Here is a 21,357-nt window from a genome sequence, read left to right on the forward strand (position 1 = left end):
GAATTACCACAAACCCAGCAATTTCACTCCTCCTTATCCACACAAAAGAACTGAAAACAGGGACTCTAAATAATATATGAATACAAAGCAGCGCTATTCACAATAGTCAAAAGCTGAAAACAGCCCAAATGTCTGCCAGTAGTTGAATGGATACACAAACTGTGGTATTTACATACAATGGAATGTTATTGAGCTCTAAGAGGGAATAAAGTGCCGATATACCCTACAATATGGATGAGTCTTGAAAACATCATGCTGAGGCTTCTGGGTGGCTCAGTGGGTTAAAGCCTCTGCCTTTGGCTTGGGTCATGATCCCAGAGTCCTGGGATGGAGCCCCACATCGGGCTTTCTGCTCGGTGGGGAGCCTGCTTCCTCCTCTCTCTCTCTCTGATCTCTGTCAGTCAAATAAATAAATTTTAAAAATCTTTAAAAAAATCATGGTAACTGAACACAAAAGGTTCACTTATTATGGACACAAAAGGTCACATATTATGTGGTTCCATTTACATGGAACTATCCAGAATAGGTAAATCCACCGAGACAGAATGCAGATTGGTGATTACCAAGGATTGAGGGTCCAGGGAGAATAGAAACTGCTTCATGGGTATGAAGTTTCCTTTTGGGGTGATGAAAACATTCTGGAACTAGATAGAAGGGGTGGTTGCAGAACACTGTGAATGTATTAAGAGCCATTGATGTGTTCATTTTTATTTTTATTTGTTTATAGTTAATAAATCTTTTTTAAAAAGATTTTATTTATTTATCTGAGAGAGAGAGCACAAGCAGGGGGAGCGGCAGAGGTAGAGGGAGAAGCAGACTCCCCACTGAGCAGGGAGCCTGACATGGAATTCCATCCCAGGACCCTGAGATCATGACCTGAGTCAAAGGTAGACACTTAGCCGTCTGAGCCAACCAGATGTCCCAAAGTGTGAATTTTTAAATGGTTAATTTATGTTACATGAATTTCACCTCAGTAAATTTAAAAAATTGTAACAAATGTATTTAAACAAATTTCCCTTACAGTGTAGAAAACTAATCAGCATCTGTAATTTCTTTCTTTACGGAAGACACAGCTTCTAGCTGAAATCCTCTGGATTTTTAGTCTGTGATCATTATTAATTTTATAATTCCATGCTGTATCTCTTCTATTTTAGGAGTCCTTATGAAATAGTCACATTAAGTCCTGCAGTCACCTTACTGGGGGACAGTTATTTTTTTTTAAAGATTTTATTTATTTATTTGACAGAGACCACAAGTAGGCAGGGAGGCAGGCAGAGAGAGAGAGGAGGAAGCAGGCTCCCTGCTGAACAGAGAGCCCCATGCGGGGCTCGATCCCAGGACTCTGGGATCATGACCCGAGCCGAAGGCAGAGGCTTTAACCCACTGAGCCACCCAGGCGCCCCAGTTATTTTGAATTGATATAAGCTGTAGTGGTTTCTGAGCTTACCACTCTTTCTAGAATGCCTTTCTTGGCTTTCTTTCTTTCTTTTTTTTTTTTAAGATTTTATTATTTGACAGAGAGAGAGAGCACACATAAGCAGAGGGAGTGTCAGGCAGAGGGAGAAGGAGAAGCAGGCTCTCCACTGAGGAGGGAGCCTGATGCAGGGCTCCATCTCAGGATCTTAAGATCACGCCCTAAGGCCAAGACAGATGCTTAACAGACTGAACGACCCAGGCACCCCCTTCTGAAACCATTTTCTAGGTTTCAGCTTTGAGTATTTGTTTCAGAAAGGATTATTTAAAAGAATACATACATATGTATATGTATATATAGATATATACATATATACATATATATAGATATATATATCTATATATATATAGATATGTATATGTATGTATGTATGTGTTACTTCCTTTGGATGAATTTTGATTCGTTTGTCATTTTATTTTGTCATAGTAAGTGAAAGAGTATGTTCTGATAATTTCATAGAACATAAGGTTATCCCTGCAGCGGTCTTCTGGCCCACTGGATACTCTCAGATTCCTTCCTCTCTGTCCCCTCCTCAAGGCCAGGAGACCTTCCCTTTGCCCTTGTTTACTCCTCTGACTCAAGGAGTCCCTTCTTTTTAATTATTATTTTTTAATGTATTATGTTAGTTGCCATCCAGGACGTCATTAGTTTTTGATATAGTGCTCCATGTTTCATCGTTTGCTTATAACACCCAGTGCTCCATGCAGTATGATCCCTCCTTAATAACCATCACTGGGCTCACCCATCCCCCCACCCCCCTCCCCTCTAAAACCCTCAGTTTGTTTCTCAGAGTCCACAGTCTCTCATGGTTTGATGTTTAGTGAAGACACCTCCTCCTAGGAACTCCAGGAGAAGGCTTAGGCTTCCCGGACCAAAAAGGGCAAGCCACATGCTGGGCTCAGCCTAGCATCTTCCCTTCCTGGTGAATGAAGAGCATGGCAGTCTGTCCTTCTGCCTGCCCCTTCGACCCCAGGCATATTGCTTTGCTCTGAATTTCCATTCCTTAGTTATTTGGAAAGAGAAGCACAAATGGAGGAATTGAGGAGTGGGTGATTCTAGCCGCCTCCTAACCCCGCTCTGTGTGGTGAGGGAGCTCCACCTCCTTGCGTGTCATTAAACTCCACGTGCTGGCCCTGCCATTTGCCTCAGTGCTTCCTCCTTCCACTTCTTGCCTGAAAGGACAGTCAGTTACGGTTTTTCGTGCGCCACTTCTAGGGAGGGAGGAACTCTGGTTCAAATCACCCATCCTACCCTTGGGTCCCAGCCAAGACAAGCCTTCTCCCAGAAGGGGGAATCTTCACGGTCTGCCAGACTGTTCATTTTCTTCCTTCCTACTCTTGCTTCGGGCGTTTGGTGAGAAGTTCATCTATTTCTTCGTTCATTCATCCGTTTGCTTCCTGAGCACTCATTACTGTTGAAGAAACTGGGATATAGCGGTGAACGAAACAGATGAAAACTTCCTCCTTCATGGGGCTGACATTCTAGTGGGGTGAGGTAGGAAATCAATAAAATATGAAGAACGTTAGAAGGTGATAAATACACAAAAGTGATTAAAACAAACAGAAAATGGAACATGCCTGGTGGCTGATTTTATTTTTTTTATTATTTATTTTTAAAGATTTTATTTATTTATTTGACACAGAGAGATCACAAGCAGGCAGAGAGGTAAGCAGAGAGAGGAGGAAGCAGGCTCCCCGCTGAGTGGAGAGCCCAATGCGGGGCTCGATCCCAGGACCCTGGGATCATGACCTGAGCCGCAGGCAGAGGCTTTAACCCACTGAGCCACCCAGGCACCCATGGTGGCTGATTTTAAATTGAGCAGTGAGGGTAGAACTCGTTGGGCAGGGGATATTCAAGTAAACATGAGCGGCAAAGGATGAGCTGTGTATTTGAGACAAGAATGTTCCAGAGAGTGGAAACAGCCAGTGCAAAGGCTCTGAGGCAGAATCATGACCAGAGTGGCATGAACTGGGAGAATGGTGGGAGATGTCAGGGAAGTAAGGGAGACAGAGGTGGGGGTGGGGGCACTCCATACAGCATAGGTAGGAGGCCATTATAAGGGCTCTGTTCTTACTCTGAGTGACAAGGGATCCACCGGAGGGTGGTGAGCAGGGGAGTGATGTGATCTGACATTTTCACGGGATGATTCTCGCCCCCAAGGGAGAAAAGATCATAGCAAGAGTGGAGGCAGGGAAACCCATCTCTTAGCAGGAGTGAGAAAGGAATCTTGAAGACACCTCTGAACCAATGTGGGGAAAATGCTGGATTCAGAGTCACAAGATCTGGGTTTAGTCCCATCCAAGATTTCTGGGTATGTGACACCCTCACTTCCTCAGCCTCATCTTCTTCACCTGCAAAACAGAGAGAATAGTCCTATGAGTTCTTTGCAGAACTGACGTGGGTTTGCTGGAGAATGCGCGTGGGAAAGCGGGCTCCAGCGGCTGGCGCACAGTGGGTGCTCCGTGAGAAGCAGTCACAGAGTGGGCGGTATTCCGGTGTCATCCATTTAGGATTTGATCGCGTTCGAGGGAGGCATGTAGTGTTTGCATGTTTAGTTATTTTTAAGTGTGCTAATCACCTCTTTAAATGGATTGTCATAATTGTGTTATTCCAATATTTTGATGCAACAGATGCTTATTTTTGCAAAAGGCTTCTGGTTGGTTGGGCTGGTTCCAGTGCGTTGAGGTTTTTGTTTTTCAACGAAAGGAATGGACTTGTGTAGTCATTTAGCACTGTGTGCCGGCACCTGCTCTGGGGGCTGGGAGTGGGCAGGGTGGACGGCCCGGGAGGCGGTGGTGGGGGGGCACAAGCCACAGGTGACTGAAGGACTTACCTCTGTCGGGAGGGACAGGTACAGATACACCTAGGGGAGCTTTAAACCTAGAGTTCGGCACAGTCCCCATCTTGTGTGCGCATTTACCACATTCTAACTGAGCACCTACTATGTGCCAGGCACTGTGCTAGGTGCTGATGACAAGACAGTCTTACTCCTGTCCTCCTGGAGCCTGGTATTGGGGGCGGGGGACACAAATAAAGGTAAGTAAAAAATCAAAAAATAATTGCAGATGTATGGGAGCCTGGGGGGAGCCCAAAAACGGGGCTGCCGCGGGGGAATGTGGGGAGGGGAGTCTTGCTGCAGGATGGGCAGGGCAGCTGGGGGAGGGAGGCTTCCTAGGACCCTGCTTTCTGGGATGATATGATGCCCGTGGCTGAGTCCCACCTAAAGCCAGTCAGCCCCCAGCCCATCGTGATGGTCAGGCTCAAGACATCATCCCAAGGCACGCAGGCTTGGGGTGTGAGGAGTTCAGAACGCTCACAGTGAGGGTACCGAGTGCGTGAGCTGCTGTCTACTTGCTGTATGTTCTTGGGGAAATTCCCTAACGTCTCTGAAACTCTGAGGAGTTTCAACAATGACAGCTGCCACCGAGGGGGCTGACTCCGCATCAGGCAGTGTCCTGAGCAGTCCCCCTGTGTTGACTCACTCTTTACAGCCGCCCTGTAGCACCTGCTGTTATTACCTTCTTCTCACAGATGAGGAAACTGAGGCAGAGAGGCAGAGAGGTGTCCCCAAAGTCACACACCTCGTGTGTGGCGGAGCCAGGATTCAAACCCAGGCACTCCGGTGCTCGACCACACACTGCACTCCTGTGCCTCAGGGACCAATATCGCCCATGTCCAGGGCCATCCCGGAGTGAGATGTATGCTCATGGCGTCCACCCTGGGGGCCTGGCTCATTCATCCATTCAGCTAATTATTTCTGAGCTCTTACTTTGTGCCAGGTTCTGGGAAGCAGGACCAACAAGGGTTGTCCTGGCAGGACTCACAGTGAACATTAAACAAATAATTATGCAAGCAGTTCATTAACTACACATTCGATGAGTGCTTCCAAGGGGAATGCAGAGCCTCCTGGGGCTGTGTAATGGGTTCTAACCCACTCTAGAGAGTATTGGCAAAGTCCTCCAAACCAGCCTGTTGCGGGGGTACCCGTGGTAATGAGCCAGATGAAGGGAGGATGCGTGGTGAGCTAAGAATTCCCTCAGAGGGAACAGCCAGTGTGAGGACCTGGAGGCAGGCAAGGTCACTGGGTCTAAAGGGGTCATGGGGGGCAGCCATGTGAGGATGACAGGGCCGTGTCTGAGACTGTGGACTTTTTATCCTCAAGACAGCAGGGAGCCATGAAAGCATGGTAAGTACAGAGTGGCGTGGTGAGGTGACCATCTTTCTAGAGAACACTCGGGCTACATGAAGCGGACGGATTTGGGGGGAGAAGAGCCCGAGAGCAGGGCAGAGGCTGTGGCTGTTGTCCAGGTACCAGATGGTGTGGCTTGGACCAGGGCGGTGGTGGTGGGAATGGAGAGAGGTAGGTAGATTTAAAAGATAGCTCAGAGGAGTTCCACTGGATTTGAGGGGTGACCGAGGGTAAACCCCAAGTTGGTGTCTTTATTAGCTGCACAGAGGACTGGATGAGGGACCCAGGTGCAGGGGTGGGGAAGGGCAATGTGGTTACAGCTTTGCACTTGCTGCCCTTGAGATGCTTGTGAGACCCCAGATGGGAATATTGGGGCAGGGAGGTGTTCAGATGCGCACATCTGGAGCTCAGATGGTACCAAGACTGAAGGCGGAAATGTGGCTCCTAGATGGGAATTAAAACTGAGCCTGAGGCCAGCTAGGGGGAGGGTGTAGAGCAGGAAAGGAGAAGAGTCAGGACTGAGGCTGAGAACCTCCGGCAGGGAAGGTTGAGTAGAGAAGAGGAGTTGGCATTGGAGAAGGAGAAGGGGGAGCAAGAAGGTGGGCAGTATGAGGTCGTGGATGCTAAAGGAGGGGCGTTCTCAAGAGGAAGGGAAGGGATCAGTTGGACCAACATCCCTGAGTGAAATGTGGTTTGAAAAAATCTGATTGGATCTGGAGCTGTGGAGGCCACTGGAGGGTGGGGGCCCTGGGGGTAGAGGAGGCAAGTCCCAGGGGGCTGTGTAGTGAGCGGGAGATGAAGAAGAGGGGCTGAGAGGTGAGGACAGTCCTTTCAGGAAGACAGGGGAGGAGGTGGTGGCAACAGGGGAGTGTGTAAGACCAGAGAGAGGTTAGCATGTTTCAGTGCTGAAGAGACTGGTCCAGTGGAGGGGGACGCCAGAGAGCCAGGAGCAAAAAGGGTTCATGGGATGTGCGAGGTCCTTGGACAGAGAGGGGAGGGGAGGGGGAAGATCATTGGGTACATGGACAGGGAGATTGGCTTTAGGAAGGAGGGATGGCTCTTCTGGCGTCAAAAGAGGAGCAAGTTGGTACCAAATGTGCAAGTTTGTGGTTCTGGCATCAGGATGCTGCTAGGGTTATTTTCTGTTTTCCCTGGGAAGTCGAGGGTGATTGGTCATCTGCACTGGGCGAATGGGTAGAGAGGGTGCTGGAGGATGAGGAAAGAAGACAGGCTGGAGAGAACCGCCATGAAAATGAACAAGTTTAGGGAGAGTGGATCCCGGAGGCATGAAGACATCACACAGCTGGTAACCATGCTTTCTGGTGAAATGTGGCCGGAATTTTGCTCAGCTCTCTTGGTGAGGGTGAGAAGGGGTGGGTGGTTGGGTTCATGTCGTGGTGGGGGTTTTACTAGCCAGGTGCCAGGCACGGAGGAGCAGAGGGGGGCATGGCGTGCTTTCTTTCCTCCACCCAGTTCTGATTACTTGCGGGGTACTCTTTCCCCTTCTCCGTCCTGCCCCCCTGTAGCTATCTTCGCCAAACCCTGTACCACTCATAGCCTTAACCATATAATTATACCAGTTGACTTGTGGGCACTTTGTCTTGGAGGAGATGAGCCTAAGGACAAAATCATATTAACACCCACATATGTGCATGAAAATGCATCAAAACTTAAAAAACCATTTTCATCCCCCCTAGGGTACCCATGTTAAGATGTTTGAAGGGTTCTCTCTTTCTCTCTCTCTCTCTTTCTCACTCTTTCTCTCTCCCTCTACCCTCCCCCATTCTCCAGTAGAGACATACTAGTTCTTAAACATGGAGTGTTCAGAATGTATTTATTTCGAGGGTGGGCACTGGGTGCAGAGTGGAGAGAGTCTCAACGTGGAGGACTTGTGCCTGGAGACTCCTTGAAGACAGTGCTGTGTTATGGGAGAAAGGGTTGGATTGGACCCAGTTTCCTCCTACTGTTGAACCTGGGTGAAGCCTCTAGATCTTGATTTTCTGATCTGTCAACTGGAGACAAACACAGGATTCTTTTAAGAATTAGAGATTAATTATATGTCAAGTATATCTTAATAAAGCCAGGAAAAAACGTTCAACTAGGGAACCCGGGAGCCATCCATGTCAAGGTAGACATGTGTCCCTAATACACTAGCCATATCTATAATGGCCTCCTGTGTTTCCCTAATTACAAATGTGTCTCTGATATGACCCAGGATGTGTCTCTAATTCCCCAAGTGTGTTCACCATGGTGTGGATTATCTCTCTAATTCTCCAAGAGAGTCTACCAAGGACCAAGATTCCCAGGATCTGTGTTACAGACAAGAACATGTATCTTTCTTTGCAGATAGTGTAAATTAGAGGAGGAGGGAGGGAACTGGAGTGAGATTTCTTTCGAACTATGTGACTTTGGGCAAGTAAATCCCCCTCTCTGGGTCTTAGTTTTTCTATCTATAAAATGGGCATAAAACAACAGAACCTCCTTCATAGGGATGTTGTAAGAATTAATTCATTAAATGTTTGTAAAGTGCTTGCACCTGGCACATACTATGTGCTCACTAAATGCTAGATATTTATATTCCTTGATTGAAAAAAAAAAAGCCTCAAGGAAATTGTTTTCAGCAGACCCGAGACCTATCAGGACATGGTTTCCACCTAATGGTAAGCTTGATCGGGAGGGACTGAGTCTTCCTTGGGTCCCCTCTCCTGGTCATTCTTTTAATCTCAGGCACCAGCTGTGGGTCTTCCATTGAATTAGATTCAAATTCCAACAGATACTGATTCAAGAAATGCAAGGCTGTTTTAACCTTAGAAAAACCAAGTGAAGTGATATACCATGTTAACTGAATTAAAGGAGCAAAATCGCTCGAGCTTTCAGTAGATGCGGGGAAAAGGAGTCAATAAAAGCAAAACAACAACAACAAAGCATGCACAATTGAAAGAAAAATTAACACCTTCTTGACAAACTAGCCATGTCTCATGCTGTTCCAGAACATCTGTAAGAACCTATGGTAGACATTGTACTTAGTGGTAAGACATTGAGATCTTTAAGGTAAGGAAGAAAGCAAGGCTGCCTGCTCTCACTATTTCTATTCAGCATTGTGCTGGAGCTTCCTGGTCAGTGCAGTGAGGGGGGAAAGCAAACAAATAAGGATTAGAGAGGAAGGTATCCAGTATGGCTCCTAGCTTGTGCTTCTGGGGGAGCCTTCGTACCATTTACCAAGACGAGAAAGAGCAAGACAGGACCCGGGTGGGCTGTGTGTTCAGGGCACACAAGGGGAAGGTGTCCAACTGCTCTGGAAGACCACCAGGCAGGGAATCAGGATACTTCAGTCCATTCCCCACTCTTGGACCAAACATGGATGGGCTACTTTCCTTTTGGACCTGGATTCTCCAGTCTCTAAAATGGGTGGGTGTGGAAGACAGACTCATGGTGGGCTGTGGTGTCCAGACCTGATGGGAAAATGAAGAAGGTGGGAACAAGAGCTGGTCCCACTCTCCAGGCGGGCAGGTTTTTTATATAGACCCTCTAGTGGGAGGGCACACCCATTTGGAGATGGGGCAGGAATCTAACCAAGTCATGGGGCCATCTTGACTGTCTCCTTTCCAGAGGAATCATCCCTTCTTTCCTTTGTCAAGAAGTTGTTACCATTTTGTTGCTATTATTGGTGCTATTAAGCATGTTCTCCAGTTGTAAGACACCGAGCCCCAACAACATGCCCTTTTGATGTTTTAGACCTACAGCAGCCAGAGCGAGAGCAACGAAGACTATGAGATCCCCCCGATAACACCTCCCAACCTCCCTGAGCCATCCCTCCTGCACCTGGGGGACCACGAAGCTGGCTACCACTCACTGTGCCACAGCCTCACGCCCAACGGACTGCTCCCTGCCTACTCCTACCAGGCCATGGACCTCCCAGCCATCATGGTGTCCAACATGCTGGCCCAGGACAGCCACCTGTTGTCTGGCCAGCTGCCCACGGTGAGTCTGTCACACCCCTCCCCATGGTTCTGCTGGATACAGCAGGGAAGAGGGTTAAGAGGGGAGCAGAATGCCAGTGTTTTGATGAGGACCCTCTGCCTGTGTGCAGGGTGTGGGCTTGGATGTTTGCATGGGGTCTGCCGAATATGAGGGGAGGGCATGGAGGGTAATTTACATCTTCACACAGGTAACTTCTGGAGTTCCATCTATAGTATCTTGGTATTACTTGTTTTACTGTTATTTGTAATAGTATAATCTCATCTTTATTTTTATTTTACAATGACTTTATTGAGATGTAATTCTCACACTGTACAGTTCACCCATTTAAAGAGGACAACTCCCTAGATTTTACATAGGATTGTATGACTATCAGCTCAGTCCATTTTGGAACATTTTATAACCCCCCACAACTCACAGCCCTAGGTAACCACTAATCTACTTCCTGTCTCTAGGTATTTTCCTATTCTGGACATTTCATATAAATAGAATCACAATATTTAAAAAATACTATACCTTATTTCTTGTTTAAGCTGCCAGGGAGAAGGATGATTGCTGAGTTAAAGTTTTCAGGATAAGTAGAAAATGAGTAGGCAGACTAGGACAGGAAAAGACCTTCCAAGTTGGGGGAATAGCATGTACAAAAGCAAGAGGCAGGAGGGCTCGTATCATTCTTGGGGACAGCATGGGGTTCATTCTCTTTGTAGGGCAGGAGAGAATGGACCTGGAGCCAGAGAGAGAGAGAGGGAGGTAAAAGAGGTAGCAGCACCTGGATCATAAGGGTCCTGAATCCTATGCTAAGGAGATACATGATTTCTTAGCATAATGGCTGGTTTGAACAATCAAGAGCTATAGAAAACTAGTGGAAGATTTTTCTGTGTAATAAAAAAAATCCCTTAAGGGAATTCTAGTACTTCTCCTGAATAACTATGTTCATTTTTGTTTGTATATAATATTATATTATATACTACTCACGACTCTTAAGTTCATTCCTAAGTGACAGGAATAAAACTTATTCTAGCTTAAGCAAAAAAGATGGAAGTATCCAGGGGGTGGATGAGGGGTTTCAGGTATGGCTGGATCCAGAAACCCCAGTAGCATCATTAGGGCCTTATCCCATGCCCATTTCCACACAGCAGGCATAATGGCTGCTGGCAACCCACATCTTCCCTGACATCTCTGGCAAGTGACAGTTTGGATCTTCTAGGGAGGACCATGATGGAGCATAGCTGGACCAACCAGCATTGTGTCCAGGAGGAAGCAATCTTCGATTTTGTCAGCTTGGGTCACAGACTCATCTGTGGCAGGGGAGGAGGGACTGCACAGCTGATTCCCTGTCACCATCACATGGTGTTGGCTTGCTCGTGTTTATCTCTGCAGACCATGCTCAGAGGCCACAGCCGCGGGTGTGGCCCAATTCTAGCTGATGCCTGGAGCCTTCAGACAGACAATGTGTACTATAACCATGTTGACAGTGTTTTACTTACTGTTTACTCTTGTTACCACCAAATCTCCTTGCTTAAAAAAAAAAAAAAAAAAAAGCTGAGGTCCCCTATGTATTTCTGTGAGCTACATCACATTTTTTCCTTCTTTGAATCCAGGTAAGAAATAAAAAGTAGGAGGGACAGAGGGGAGAGGGAGGCAGCCAACTCAAGCTCTGCATTTTATAACATTCCGGGTTGGACTGAAGTGCTCAGTGGAAACCGATACTCCATTTCTTGAGGAATACTTTTCTCTGGGGCCCAACCACAATGCAGGCCCTTGGCTTCCTCTTCTCTAAGAGACCTGAAGATTACAGAGCTGTACCGTTTTAATTCCACTTTGTTAGAAAGATGTGCGTTAGCTGCCTGCCCAGCTCCTTGTTCATGAAAGGGCACTACTCCAGAGTGTCCCTGTTGGGGGCTTATGGTAGCACAAGCCAGGGAAGGGCCAGCAGACCCCTCGGGCATGTGCCCCAGGGAAGGCTTGGAATACAAGGGCCAGTATGGCTGTGGTCCTGGGTTCCGGTCCTGCTGGCCTTTGGTGCCGATGGGCAGGAGAGACAGTGTGGGGGTTAGAGCCCAGTGTGTGGGCTCTGGAGTCCCATGGACCTGCCTTGGGTCCTGGGTCCTCCTCTGGAGCTTCATTCCCTTGTGTTGGGATCCTAACTGTACCCACCTCAAGACTACAGTGAAGTGTATTGGAAATAATGTGTGCCAAGTCTTAGAAAAACGCCTGGCAGACAGTAAACAATCAGGGAATCTTTATTATCGGGATGATTGGTAATAAAAGTGAATTCCCACTGTAACCAAACAGGGATGTCTTTCCCATGAGTCTCATTTACCTAAAGGAACAGATTGCAGATACCTTTGTAGTGCCACCTGCTTACAATAGCTCTGATAATGACAAAGAATGTGGTCTGTATGTCAGAAATGACCTTCTGATCACTCCTCCTCGGGTATGTTTTGGTTGCGCTTGGTCCAAATAAGCACTTTGCAGTCATTTTCCAGATTTCTTTAAAACTAGCTCAGGGTAAAGATGCTTCACAAATTCAGATAGCTCTCATTCTTCCATTAATCAGGTGTCAAGGGCTCACTGAGTTTTACATTCCCTCGTTCTGTAACGAAAGAGAAGCCAAACTGTTTTATCCAGGGGAGGGCGACTGGACCAAATGGGGAACTCGATAAGCACACGTCCATCATGTCCTCCTGTCGGGCCTCTCTGGTGAAGAGACAAGTTGCCCTTAGAGACAAGTTTTTCAAGTTTGCAGGCATGCGTCTGTGCGTGTGTGGACGTGCATGCCGAGGGCGATGGTGGAATTTGTGTGGCCACCTGCTAGGTGTCAAGTGCAGTGCGGAGGACTTTACAAACTATTTACACGCTGCTCCCGAGAACCGAGCGCGGCGGGTATCATTCCATCGGGAAGCGGAGGCTCAGAGCAGGCAGGTGATTGTATCGGCTTCCGGCAGCCCGTCGAGCAAATTGTCACCAGTGCGGTATCTTGAAATGCCAGAAACTGGTTCTCTCTGAGCTCTGGAGGCTAGAGGTTGAAATCCATATCGCGGGGCCCACATTAGGGTGTCAGGAGAGGTGAGTTTCCTCCAGAAGCTCTGGGGAGGGTCCCTCCCTTGCTGCTTTTGGCTTCTAGAGGTGGCTGGCTATCCTAGCCCATGGCCACATCACTCCGACCTCATTTGGCCCTCTCTCTGTTCTTGTAGTCTCTTCTGCCTTTCTCGTAAGGACACTGGGCTAACATTTAGGGTTAATCCAGGATATTTCGTCCGTCTCAAGAACCTTCATTTAATCACACCTGCGAAGACTTTCCCCCGAAATACAGGTTCCAGGGATTAGGACCTGACATTTTTGGGGGGCTGTTTTCAACCTACCCTGGTGATCCCCAGGACAGCACCTTTATGAAGAGCCTCCTAGGTCCCAGGCATCGTTCTGAGCCCTGGCTCTACGAGGCCCTGGAGGAACGCTGGTGCAGGTGAGAGGCAGGTGAAGGCTGCACTTCTGGAAAAGCAGCAAGGGCTCTGACAGAATCAGGGCACACTGCTGTGTGTGCCCGGAACAGGCACCTTTAGGAAGTGATGACCTGACACATAGTGGGTTCTAGAAACACGGCATGAGTAAATGAGTGAAAGGATGTCACACAGTTATTAAGAAACCAAAGCAGAACTTGAACCCAGCTCTGTCTGCTACTGAGCACCTCTCAGATTTACCAGGAGCTCGAGAGATGGAGCAGGTGGGCCACAGGGCCGCAGGTGGCCCCAAAGGTGCCCCATGGCCAGCAGGTCACAGATGCTGTTTGCACAGATTGAGATGTGTCAGGGATGTCGTCCCTGGAGAGGTGGGTGAGGCCAGGGTGTCTGACAACCATCTCATTTGTACCAAGCCCTTTTGGCTCTGGTCCCAGAGGCCACCGATTCCTTCTGGTCCCCTGTCCTGGCCTGGTGGCCTCCTGACATGCATGGCAGTTGGCTTTTCTGCTTTTAAGGTATGGCTGCTGGCAGGAATCCTGTGCAGTATTGGAATTGGGCCCCTCTTACAAAATTAAATATGCTTAAAGCTTCTCCCTCGACTTCAGCGTCTTAACTGATTAAACATTCATTTCCAAGACAAAAAGAGTCAATTTAGTATGAAAGATACATTTTGCCGGTTTAATTTAAGGCACTGCACCTCCATCTGACCCCTATTTTCATAACTCAATAATTTTATCCTGTGTTGATTGTCTCATTTTGAGAGAGATATTGTATGTATAAATCAGTTTCTAAAATACCCAAAGAAACTAGAAGAGTGGAATTTATTAAGCAGCCTCTGTTAAGTCTGAAATAATTTATTTTGGAGTCGTCCTTGGGAAATGTTCGAGCTTATGGTCCTGGCATACCCAGGAGAAGAATTATCCTGGGAAGGGACAATGCTGGATGTTGCCAGACAAGTCCTGGGGAATCTGTGCCTCCTTCGAGGTCAGAGAGAGCCCCAGGAGAGGCCCGAGAAGGTAGAGGCGGGCCCGACGGTGGAGAGAAGTCCTGGCAGAGCTGTCCCCACGCCAGCCATCCATTCTGGTGGTTTGGGAAGTCTGGGGTTTTCCCGAGCCCAGTGGGTCACTGGAGCTGGGTGGGGCCGTCTTGGGCCTCAGTTAGCACGGGTGTGGCAGGCAGCTGGCACTCAAGCACTCTCTCCCAGAGCTGACTGTTGTTGGCTTTCTCTGGGACCTCCGACAAGTCACTTCTCTCCCAGCCTCAGTTTGCGCATCTGTGGAATGGGGATTGGGATGCCAGTTCTGGCAAACTCACAAGTGGGAGAAGGGGAATAATCACTCTGTCAGCCGTGACACATGGGTGAGCACATGGGTTTGAGTTTGGATAGACCCTCGGCTCCCACCTCCATCCATGCCCCTGGCCCAGGGGGCTCAAGTCTTACCAACGTGGGTCAAATCCTGAGTGCTAGTTCTGGGTTCCTGTCCCAAAGCTCTGGGAGTGGGCTAGGAGCCATGGCCCAGGGACCCTATGCCAAGGGAAATGTCTTTCCAGGCTAGTGTCCTGGGTCAGGCTTTCGGGGAGGGAGCTGGGCAGTCCTCGTTGCCACTTCAACCCCTTGCTTTAGAGGTGGTTCCCGTGAGAGAGACTGCAACGCTGGGTCAGGGCCTGGAGTGTGGGGCAGGGCTCAGGGCTTAGGAGCAGGGCCTGTGTACTGACTCTGGGAGGTCCTTGCTAAACTCCTCTAACACCTATCCCCCTGTCTTCCTCTTCTCTGCTCTTCCTCTCCAAACTCCTCCTCCTCCCTTCCCTGTCGTATCCCTCCGGCCCCTGGGAGATGTAGTCCACCTCTGTGTGATTCTCACAAGCGGAGATGCAGGGTTTGCCCTCCTGAGTCTGGGGAAAAGGCACCAAAGACAACCCCCCAAACTTGTCTGGATGACTGAGCTACAGGGGCAATGGAGGACCCCCCCGCCCCAACCCAACCTATTTGTTTTATTGTCCTTAATGCATTTAAGGGTTTTGTTTGTTTGTTTGTTTTGGTTTATGATTGTTATCAGCTAGTTTTTGCTGTGTAACAAGCCACCTCAACACTTAGTGGCTTAAAGCAAACGATGAACACTTACTATTTCTTATGATTCTATGGGTCCGTAGGTCTTTTGATCTGGACTGGCTTGGCTGGGTCCTGGGGTCAACTTGCAGTTTGTCCGGGACTGCCTGGTTGAGGACGAGCCTGTTCACATCCTGGCAGCTGACCTGATGTCAGCTCGGACCAATGGTCTCTCATCCCATGGTGGCCTTGGCCTGTTTACGTGGCACGGGTTTCCCAATAGCATCAAGGAAGGATAAGCCCCAGGATGCAACCACTTTTCCAACCTCACCTCTCATCGCATTTGCTGATGTCCCCTTGGCCAAAGCCGGGCGCATGGCCATGCTTAGATTCAAAGAGTGAAGGAATAGGCCCCACCTGTTGAAGGGAGAAATGTCAGTGTCACGTTGCCGAAGAGTGTGGATGCAGGGAGGGCAGGGATTCGTGGCCATTTTCATAATCTATTGTGAAAGCGTTTTGTTTTGCTTATGTCCTTTTGTTTTCTTGGCGTTTAGTATCACCCGTGAGTTAGAAGCGTGGGCTCTGGAGTTAAGCCGACCCAAGTTCAAAACCCAGCTGCACCATGTGTTACCCTCCACCCTGTGACTCACACTGAGGGGTTAATCCTCCATGAGCCTCAGTTTTCTCATCTGTAAAACGGAGGAAATTGCCTCGTAGGAACGTGTGAAGATTCAGTGATCAGAGGTAGGAAAAGTGCTCAGCCCAGTGCCTGCCTCACAGTAGGCCCTCCTAATAAATACAGGAGACTATGTTATTCATTTTGCTGATGGGCTTTGGGTGGCTTCAGCCTCATATCTCCATTTGTCCAGCCAGACCTGCTGGGAGTCAGCTTTGTTGGGGCAGAAGGTGGTCAGGCTGGCTCACCGGCCAGGGCCTGGGCCCAGAGGTGTGTGTCAAGAAAAGCAGGTTAGAGACTGAGGTGCAGGGCGCCGGGAGAGGGCCCCAGCTGCAGAGTGGGCTGGAGGGAAGTGTATTACCTCCACCAGGACCTCAGTCGGGGCCCAGAGCTTGAAAGCAGCTGAGAAGTGACTGTCCCACTGCCTGCCGAGAAGGCGAGAGCCTCAAACCCCACTTCTCCGGGCTGCTTGACCAGCAGCAGGATCTCGGTAAGAGCAAGGGGTTCCCGGAGATTCTATGGCTTGGGCTTCTCCCGGGGGCCCTGTTTTTATCTCTTTCCTCTCTGGGGGTGGGAACGGGTGTGCGGATCTCACAACAGGCCCCTGAGGATCCTTAAGTGGGGGAAACCAGAGGCCCAGAGCCTTCTTTATATGCAGCCAAGTCCAGATGAAACTCCCGCCCCTTGTTTTTTCAGAGGCGGTAAACGAAAGAAATATGTCTTTTTACATTTTATAAAACTCAGAAAAATGGCTTTAAACAGCTTTTGCTCTCCTGCTATAATTATTTATTTTCAAACACTCCTGCAGGGGACCGCTCCGTTTTCTTATCCTGCACTCCCTTTTCTCATAAATGAACCATCACTTCAATAAATCATTATGAAAACAGAGACTAACACCAGCTCTGAAAGGTTGAAAGATTTATGTAACACATTTATGTTTCCCATTTTCTCATTCTGGTACTCGGCTGCAAAAGCTAAGCTAATAAAAGCCACTATTAATATTTCTTGTTGCCTAGCAACCCCAGAGCGGGAGTAATAGCTTCAGCTAGAAAAATAGATGACCGATAAGGAAAAATTCAATTCTTTTATTATCTCAGGGGGAAATGGCCTTTTACTGGAACATTATGATGTACGAGTGTGAAGTTGAACACAAAAGATTTTTGTGTGTGTTTGTTTTTCTATTTTTAATGAACATTATTTTACCTCCAGTAACTCTGTTAGGGCACTTTTGTTTTCCTCTACCCTCTCCTGCACACCCGCCACCCCTGCCCACCCCATCCCTCATGCTTAATTTAGCAACTATAGTAGTTAAGAAGCCGTCAGCGGTTTTTAGTTTAAAAATGGTTTTTGCAAAGGTTTATAACTCGGTCATAAAAATTCACTCTCTGTTAAAACTCAGGCCAGTGATAAGCCAACACACAGGCTAGTTCTCTGTGAGCAGGCTCCCGTTTGTTGAGAGATAAGACTCGTGGTTTTCACTAAGAGAAAGGTCGGAAAAGAACAGAATGTGTTCTTTTCCGTGTCCCAGTTTTCTTTGGAACCCAGGGACGCTGTCTCTTCTGAGAACTGTTTGCTCTAAAGTTTGAGGCGCGTTCAAAGGGGAAAAGGAGGGGGCGTAGGCATGCTTTGAGTACCTGCTGTGTACAGACTTGGTCCCATTACCTCTCCCAGCAACCCGTTGGTATCCCCATTGTTCAGATGCAGAGACTGAGACTTACAGAGGCCAAGCATCCAGCCCAAGGTAGCGTGATGCCACGATGTCTCACACCTCTGTGCTCTATAGTGCAGGGTTTCTCAACCCAGCACTACCGACCTCTGGGTGCGAAAGTTCTCTGTAGGGACGGGGGAAGGGCTGGCCTGGGCATTTAGGATGTCTGGCAGTGACCATGGCTTCCACCGCTATTCTTGGCCTCTGGCATCATGCCACCGTCCGTCAAAATCACACACACACACACACACACACACATAATGTCTCCAGTCAGTGCCAAATGTTCCCCGGGGGACAAAATCAGCCCTGGGTGAGGACCCCTGCCTGCTGTTTCTTCTGTTGGGAAGGCTCTTCCCCTTTGTCAACCTGCTGAACTCCTTTTCCTGTGTTAGGACCCAGTTCAGAAGTCACCTTCTCTGTGAGGCTGTCGGGATCCTCTGTGGAGTGGAGTGAGGCAAGTGAGGCACTTGTCTTCAATCTAAAAATTTGAGGGAGCACCAAAAACCTCAGTAATCAAGATAAACAGTATCTTACTGAGATATTTTTTAAAATCAAAATTACCACCAAAAAAAACCCCAAAAAAAAACAAAAAAACCCCCATGATGAACAGTATATGAAAAGTGCAAATGAAGGTGGGAGCAGTCTGAGTTCACGGAGGCAGGTGGCCGTCCATTCAGAGGTCCGTCTGCACTGCCAGCCTGGGACAGCCTGAAGCCTGGGTCTGTGCTCACGCCTTTCTCTGGTACCAGCCTCTGGCAAAGGGCCTCCTTAGCGGATCACCCTCTGTGTCTGTTTATTGACCGAATGAATGGGAGTAGAGAGATTACACATCCAAGGTCACATCCTGAGAAGAAGGGTGGAGCTGGAACTTGAACCTGAGCCTCTGACTCCGAGCTCCATGCTCTCCGCACCCTCCAGGCTGTGCACAGGTGAATGGAGGTTGCCCGAAGAGTGAAACCTGAGCCACAGGGGATTCGAAGATGCCCCGGAGGGCTCACAGCCTGGGGATGGGGCCGGGTCGCAGCAGCCATGATCTTCGCGTGGTGTCCTCCTGCCTCGTCCTGTGGCTCTCATTTCAGCCTCACTGCCCCCTCGGCAGGCAGGAGCTGGTGGCTTTCTGATGCAGACCACGTCCAAGAATGGAACCACAAAGGCCAGCCCCTGGGCACACTGTGTGTGCTCACTGTGGTCGGAGAGGCCTTATCTTACTTAGCCTTCAGAGAGCAAAGACCACATCTGGTTTGACCCCATCTCCTCTTGGCAAACTTTTCTCCTACGTAGTGGCTGAATTATCTCTGACTGTAGTCTGCTAGCATTTATTTAGCTCTGATGATGTGTTTGGCACCCGCTTAAGCCCTTTCCGTTTGTTATCTCCTTTCATCTTTCACTCGAGAAGGAGGTACGCTTATTGTTGCCGTGTTACAGAGGAAGAAACCAAGGCACAGAGAGGCGAATCACTTGGCTACCCAGCTGTCAGTGGTGGCGCCCAGATTCGAACCCTGGCAGGCTGACTCCCACATATTACAATATCTAACCTGTACAGCCTTTAAATGAGTGGGTGAATGAATAAAGGAGTGAGCGAGGGAGTGGGCCAGCCGGGATTGAGACCCACGCTCGAAATTCGGCTCCGAGTCAAGCCATTCCTGTCCTCAAGGAAGCATAGCACGAAGTAGGAAGGGTTAGGGTTAGGAACAAGGAACAGGTGAATACTGGGGAGTTCAGAGGAGAGTAGTAGCAGGAAAGGCTTCCTGGAGGAGGTGGCGTTGGGGTTGGGCCCTGGGGGCCAGAGAACACTGCAGAAGCCGGGAAAGAGGAAACTTCACACCTGTCCAGACTTCCTTGTTCACACCCAGTCGCCACCCCTTCCACTGGGATTGTCCGTGATGTTTTATGATCACTCAGGTGCCCTCTGGTGGCCATCCTCTCCACCCCCCTGCCAGGCTGCTAATCAGAGCCGTGACCCTCTGGCCGCAGCGGCGCAAGGGTCAGGCATTTAACTTCCATTCTGGGCGAGATGCCAAGCCTGGCAGACCCCCTCTCCCTCGGAGACCTGCTCGCGAGTCAGGAGGGAGAATTCAGGGAAAATCTCAGCAGCATCCGTCAGCGGCAGCTTCGACATTAGCCGGCATAATGGCCCTCTCCTCCGAGTGCATATTCAGCACCATGTTTGGGAAAATGAGCTTTTAATGTACCGTCGGCGCTGCTGGGAACCCATCTCTGGCTCCGCGGAATGTCTGCAGCACATAAACTCGAGATCTATTGGAGTCATTCTCCCCCTGCTCTGGCTGGATCATAAAAGTCAGTCTCCTGCGCGCACGCTCTCTCATCTTGTGGCTTTGTCCATTTAGAGCTTGGAGTCTTTAGAAAAGGCAGCAAGACAAATAAAACTCATCTAAATATTAAGGCTCCGGAGGAGAGCGTCGGTGCACTGTTGAAGCCGCGCAGCCGAGAGCATCTGGACGAGAAGGGTCCGCGGGAGAGTTCAGTGCACCAGTGGGGCTGAGCTGGGCTGTGGCTGCCACTGGGATGGGGCCTCCTAGTGCCCAGGCAATAGGGCTTCATGGGGACCCTGCTGTCCCGGGGTCCCTGTTCTGCCCTGCTGGGTGCTCTGGGGAGTTACTCGCCCTCTCTGAGCCTCAAGTAGTTGAGGGCTGTTGCTGTCTACCTCACAGGGTCGTTGTTAGAGTCAGACGTGCTCATAAAATGCTGGTGCGTAGCTTTGCATGTGGTTTGGAGCAGTGTCTGAGACAGGTTTGTCAAGTGACTGGCAGACCGACTGAGTAACAAATGTTGCCTGTATCAACACTTCCCAGACTGTGGAGTGCTGCCTCTGTCATCGTTGGCCGGTAAGCCAGATGGGTTATCTAACCGCCTTATCTAACCCTCCTGTCCATCTTGGAGGGAGACGGAATTATCCTCATTTTACAGATGTGTCCCTGAGACTCAGAGGGCAAGTGGCTTGTCTGAAGACACACAGCCAGGAAGTGGCAGAGGCGGGATGAGAACCTCGTTCCCTTGACCCCAAGTATTTTGTGCCCTCGGTGTTGTACAGAAGCGTCTCTTGCAGGGTGCTTGGGTGGCTCAGTGGGTTAAGTGTCTGCCTTCGGCTCAGCTCATGAACTCGGGGTCCTGAGATCGAGTCCCACATGGGGCTTCCTGCTTCTCCCTCTCCCTCTGCCCTTTCCCCCTTTCTCGTACTCTCTCTCCCCCTCTCAAAGAAAGAAATAAGAAAGGAAGGAAGGAAGAAAGAAGCACCTCCTGCCCCAGGCCCAGCCCTGGACCTCTGGACTGGGGCTGGGCTCTCACCCCTGTCAGACCAGCCAGTGAGGGAAGGTCAGAGCTCTCACCTGAGACAGAGTAGTAGGAGGGACAAAAATGGCCCCAGTTGCCATTTCTCCAGACTCTTGGTAGCAAGGCCAAAGGAGAGGAACTTGCAGGTGAGTAGTTATAGCCTGTCGTTGGGCTGGGTCTGTCCCATGGAGTGGGGGCCTGTGATGTTGGAGCCTTGAGGCATCTCTTTCGGATAAGCCAGGGGCCAAGGGCACCACTTTAAGGGGGCAGCTGTGTGCGAACCTTTGGCATTCAGTACATCCAGGAGTCCATCTGCCTGGGCTCAGGCAGCCTCTGTGTCTGTAATGAGTTCTCAGTAGGACCAACATCCCCTGGGCACTTGTCAGCAGTGTGGATTCTCAGGCCCCATCCTAGCCCCTCAGCCTGTGTCTAACCAACCCCCCCCCCAGGGGACCGTGATGCCGCCGAGCACCCCTGGACTGCATCAGCCTCAGTGGGGGACCAAGTTCTCCATCGTTTTTGGGTACGCAGAA

General features: G+C 49.4%; 1 protein-coding gene across 9 annotated transcripts in view; it reads left to right on the plus strand.

Annotated features, from left to right (window-relative positions):
• Positions 1-21,357, plus strand: part of TOX2 (TOX high mobility group box family member 2) — a 207,782-nt gene that overhangs the window by 149,540 nt on the left and 36,885 nt on the right. For all 9 annotated transcript variants that reach the window (XM_047744341.1, XM_047744340.1, XM_047744342.1 and 6 more), the window contains one exon: positions 9,399-9,644. In XM_047744341.1, the coding sequence (XP_047600297.1) occupies positions 9,399-9,644 (246 nt within the window). The remainder of the gene's footprint in view (positions 1-9,398; positions 9,645-21,357) is intronic.

This window comes from Lutra lutra, chromosome 9 (assembly GCF_902655055.1).
Source record: "Lutra lutra chromosome 9, mLutLut1.2, whole genome shotgun sequence".
In the NCBI taxonomy this organism is placed as follows: Eukaryota; Metazoa; Chordata; class Mammalia; order Carnivora; family Mustelidae; genus Lutra; species Lutra lutra.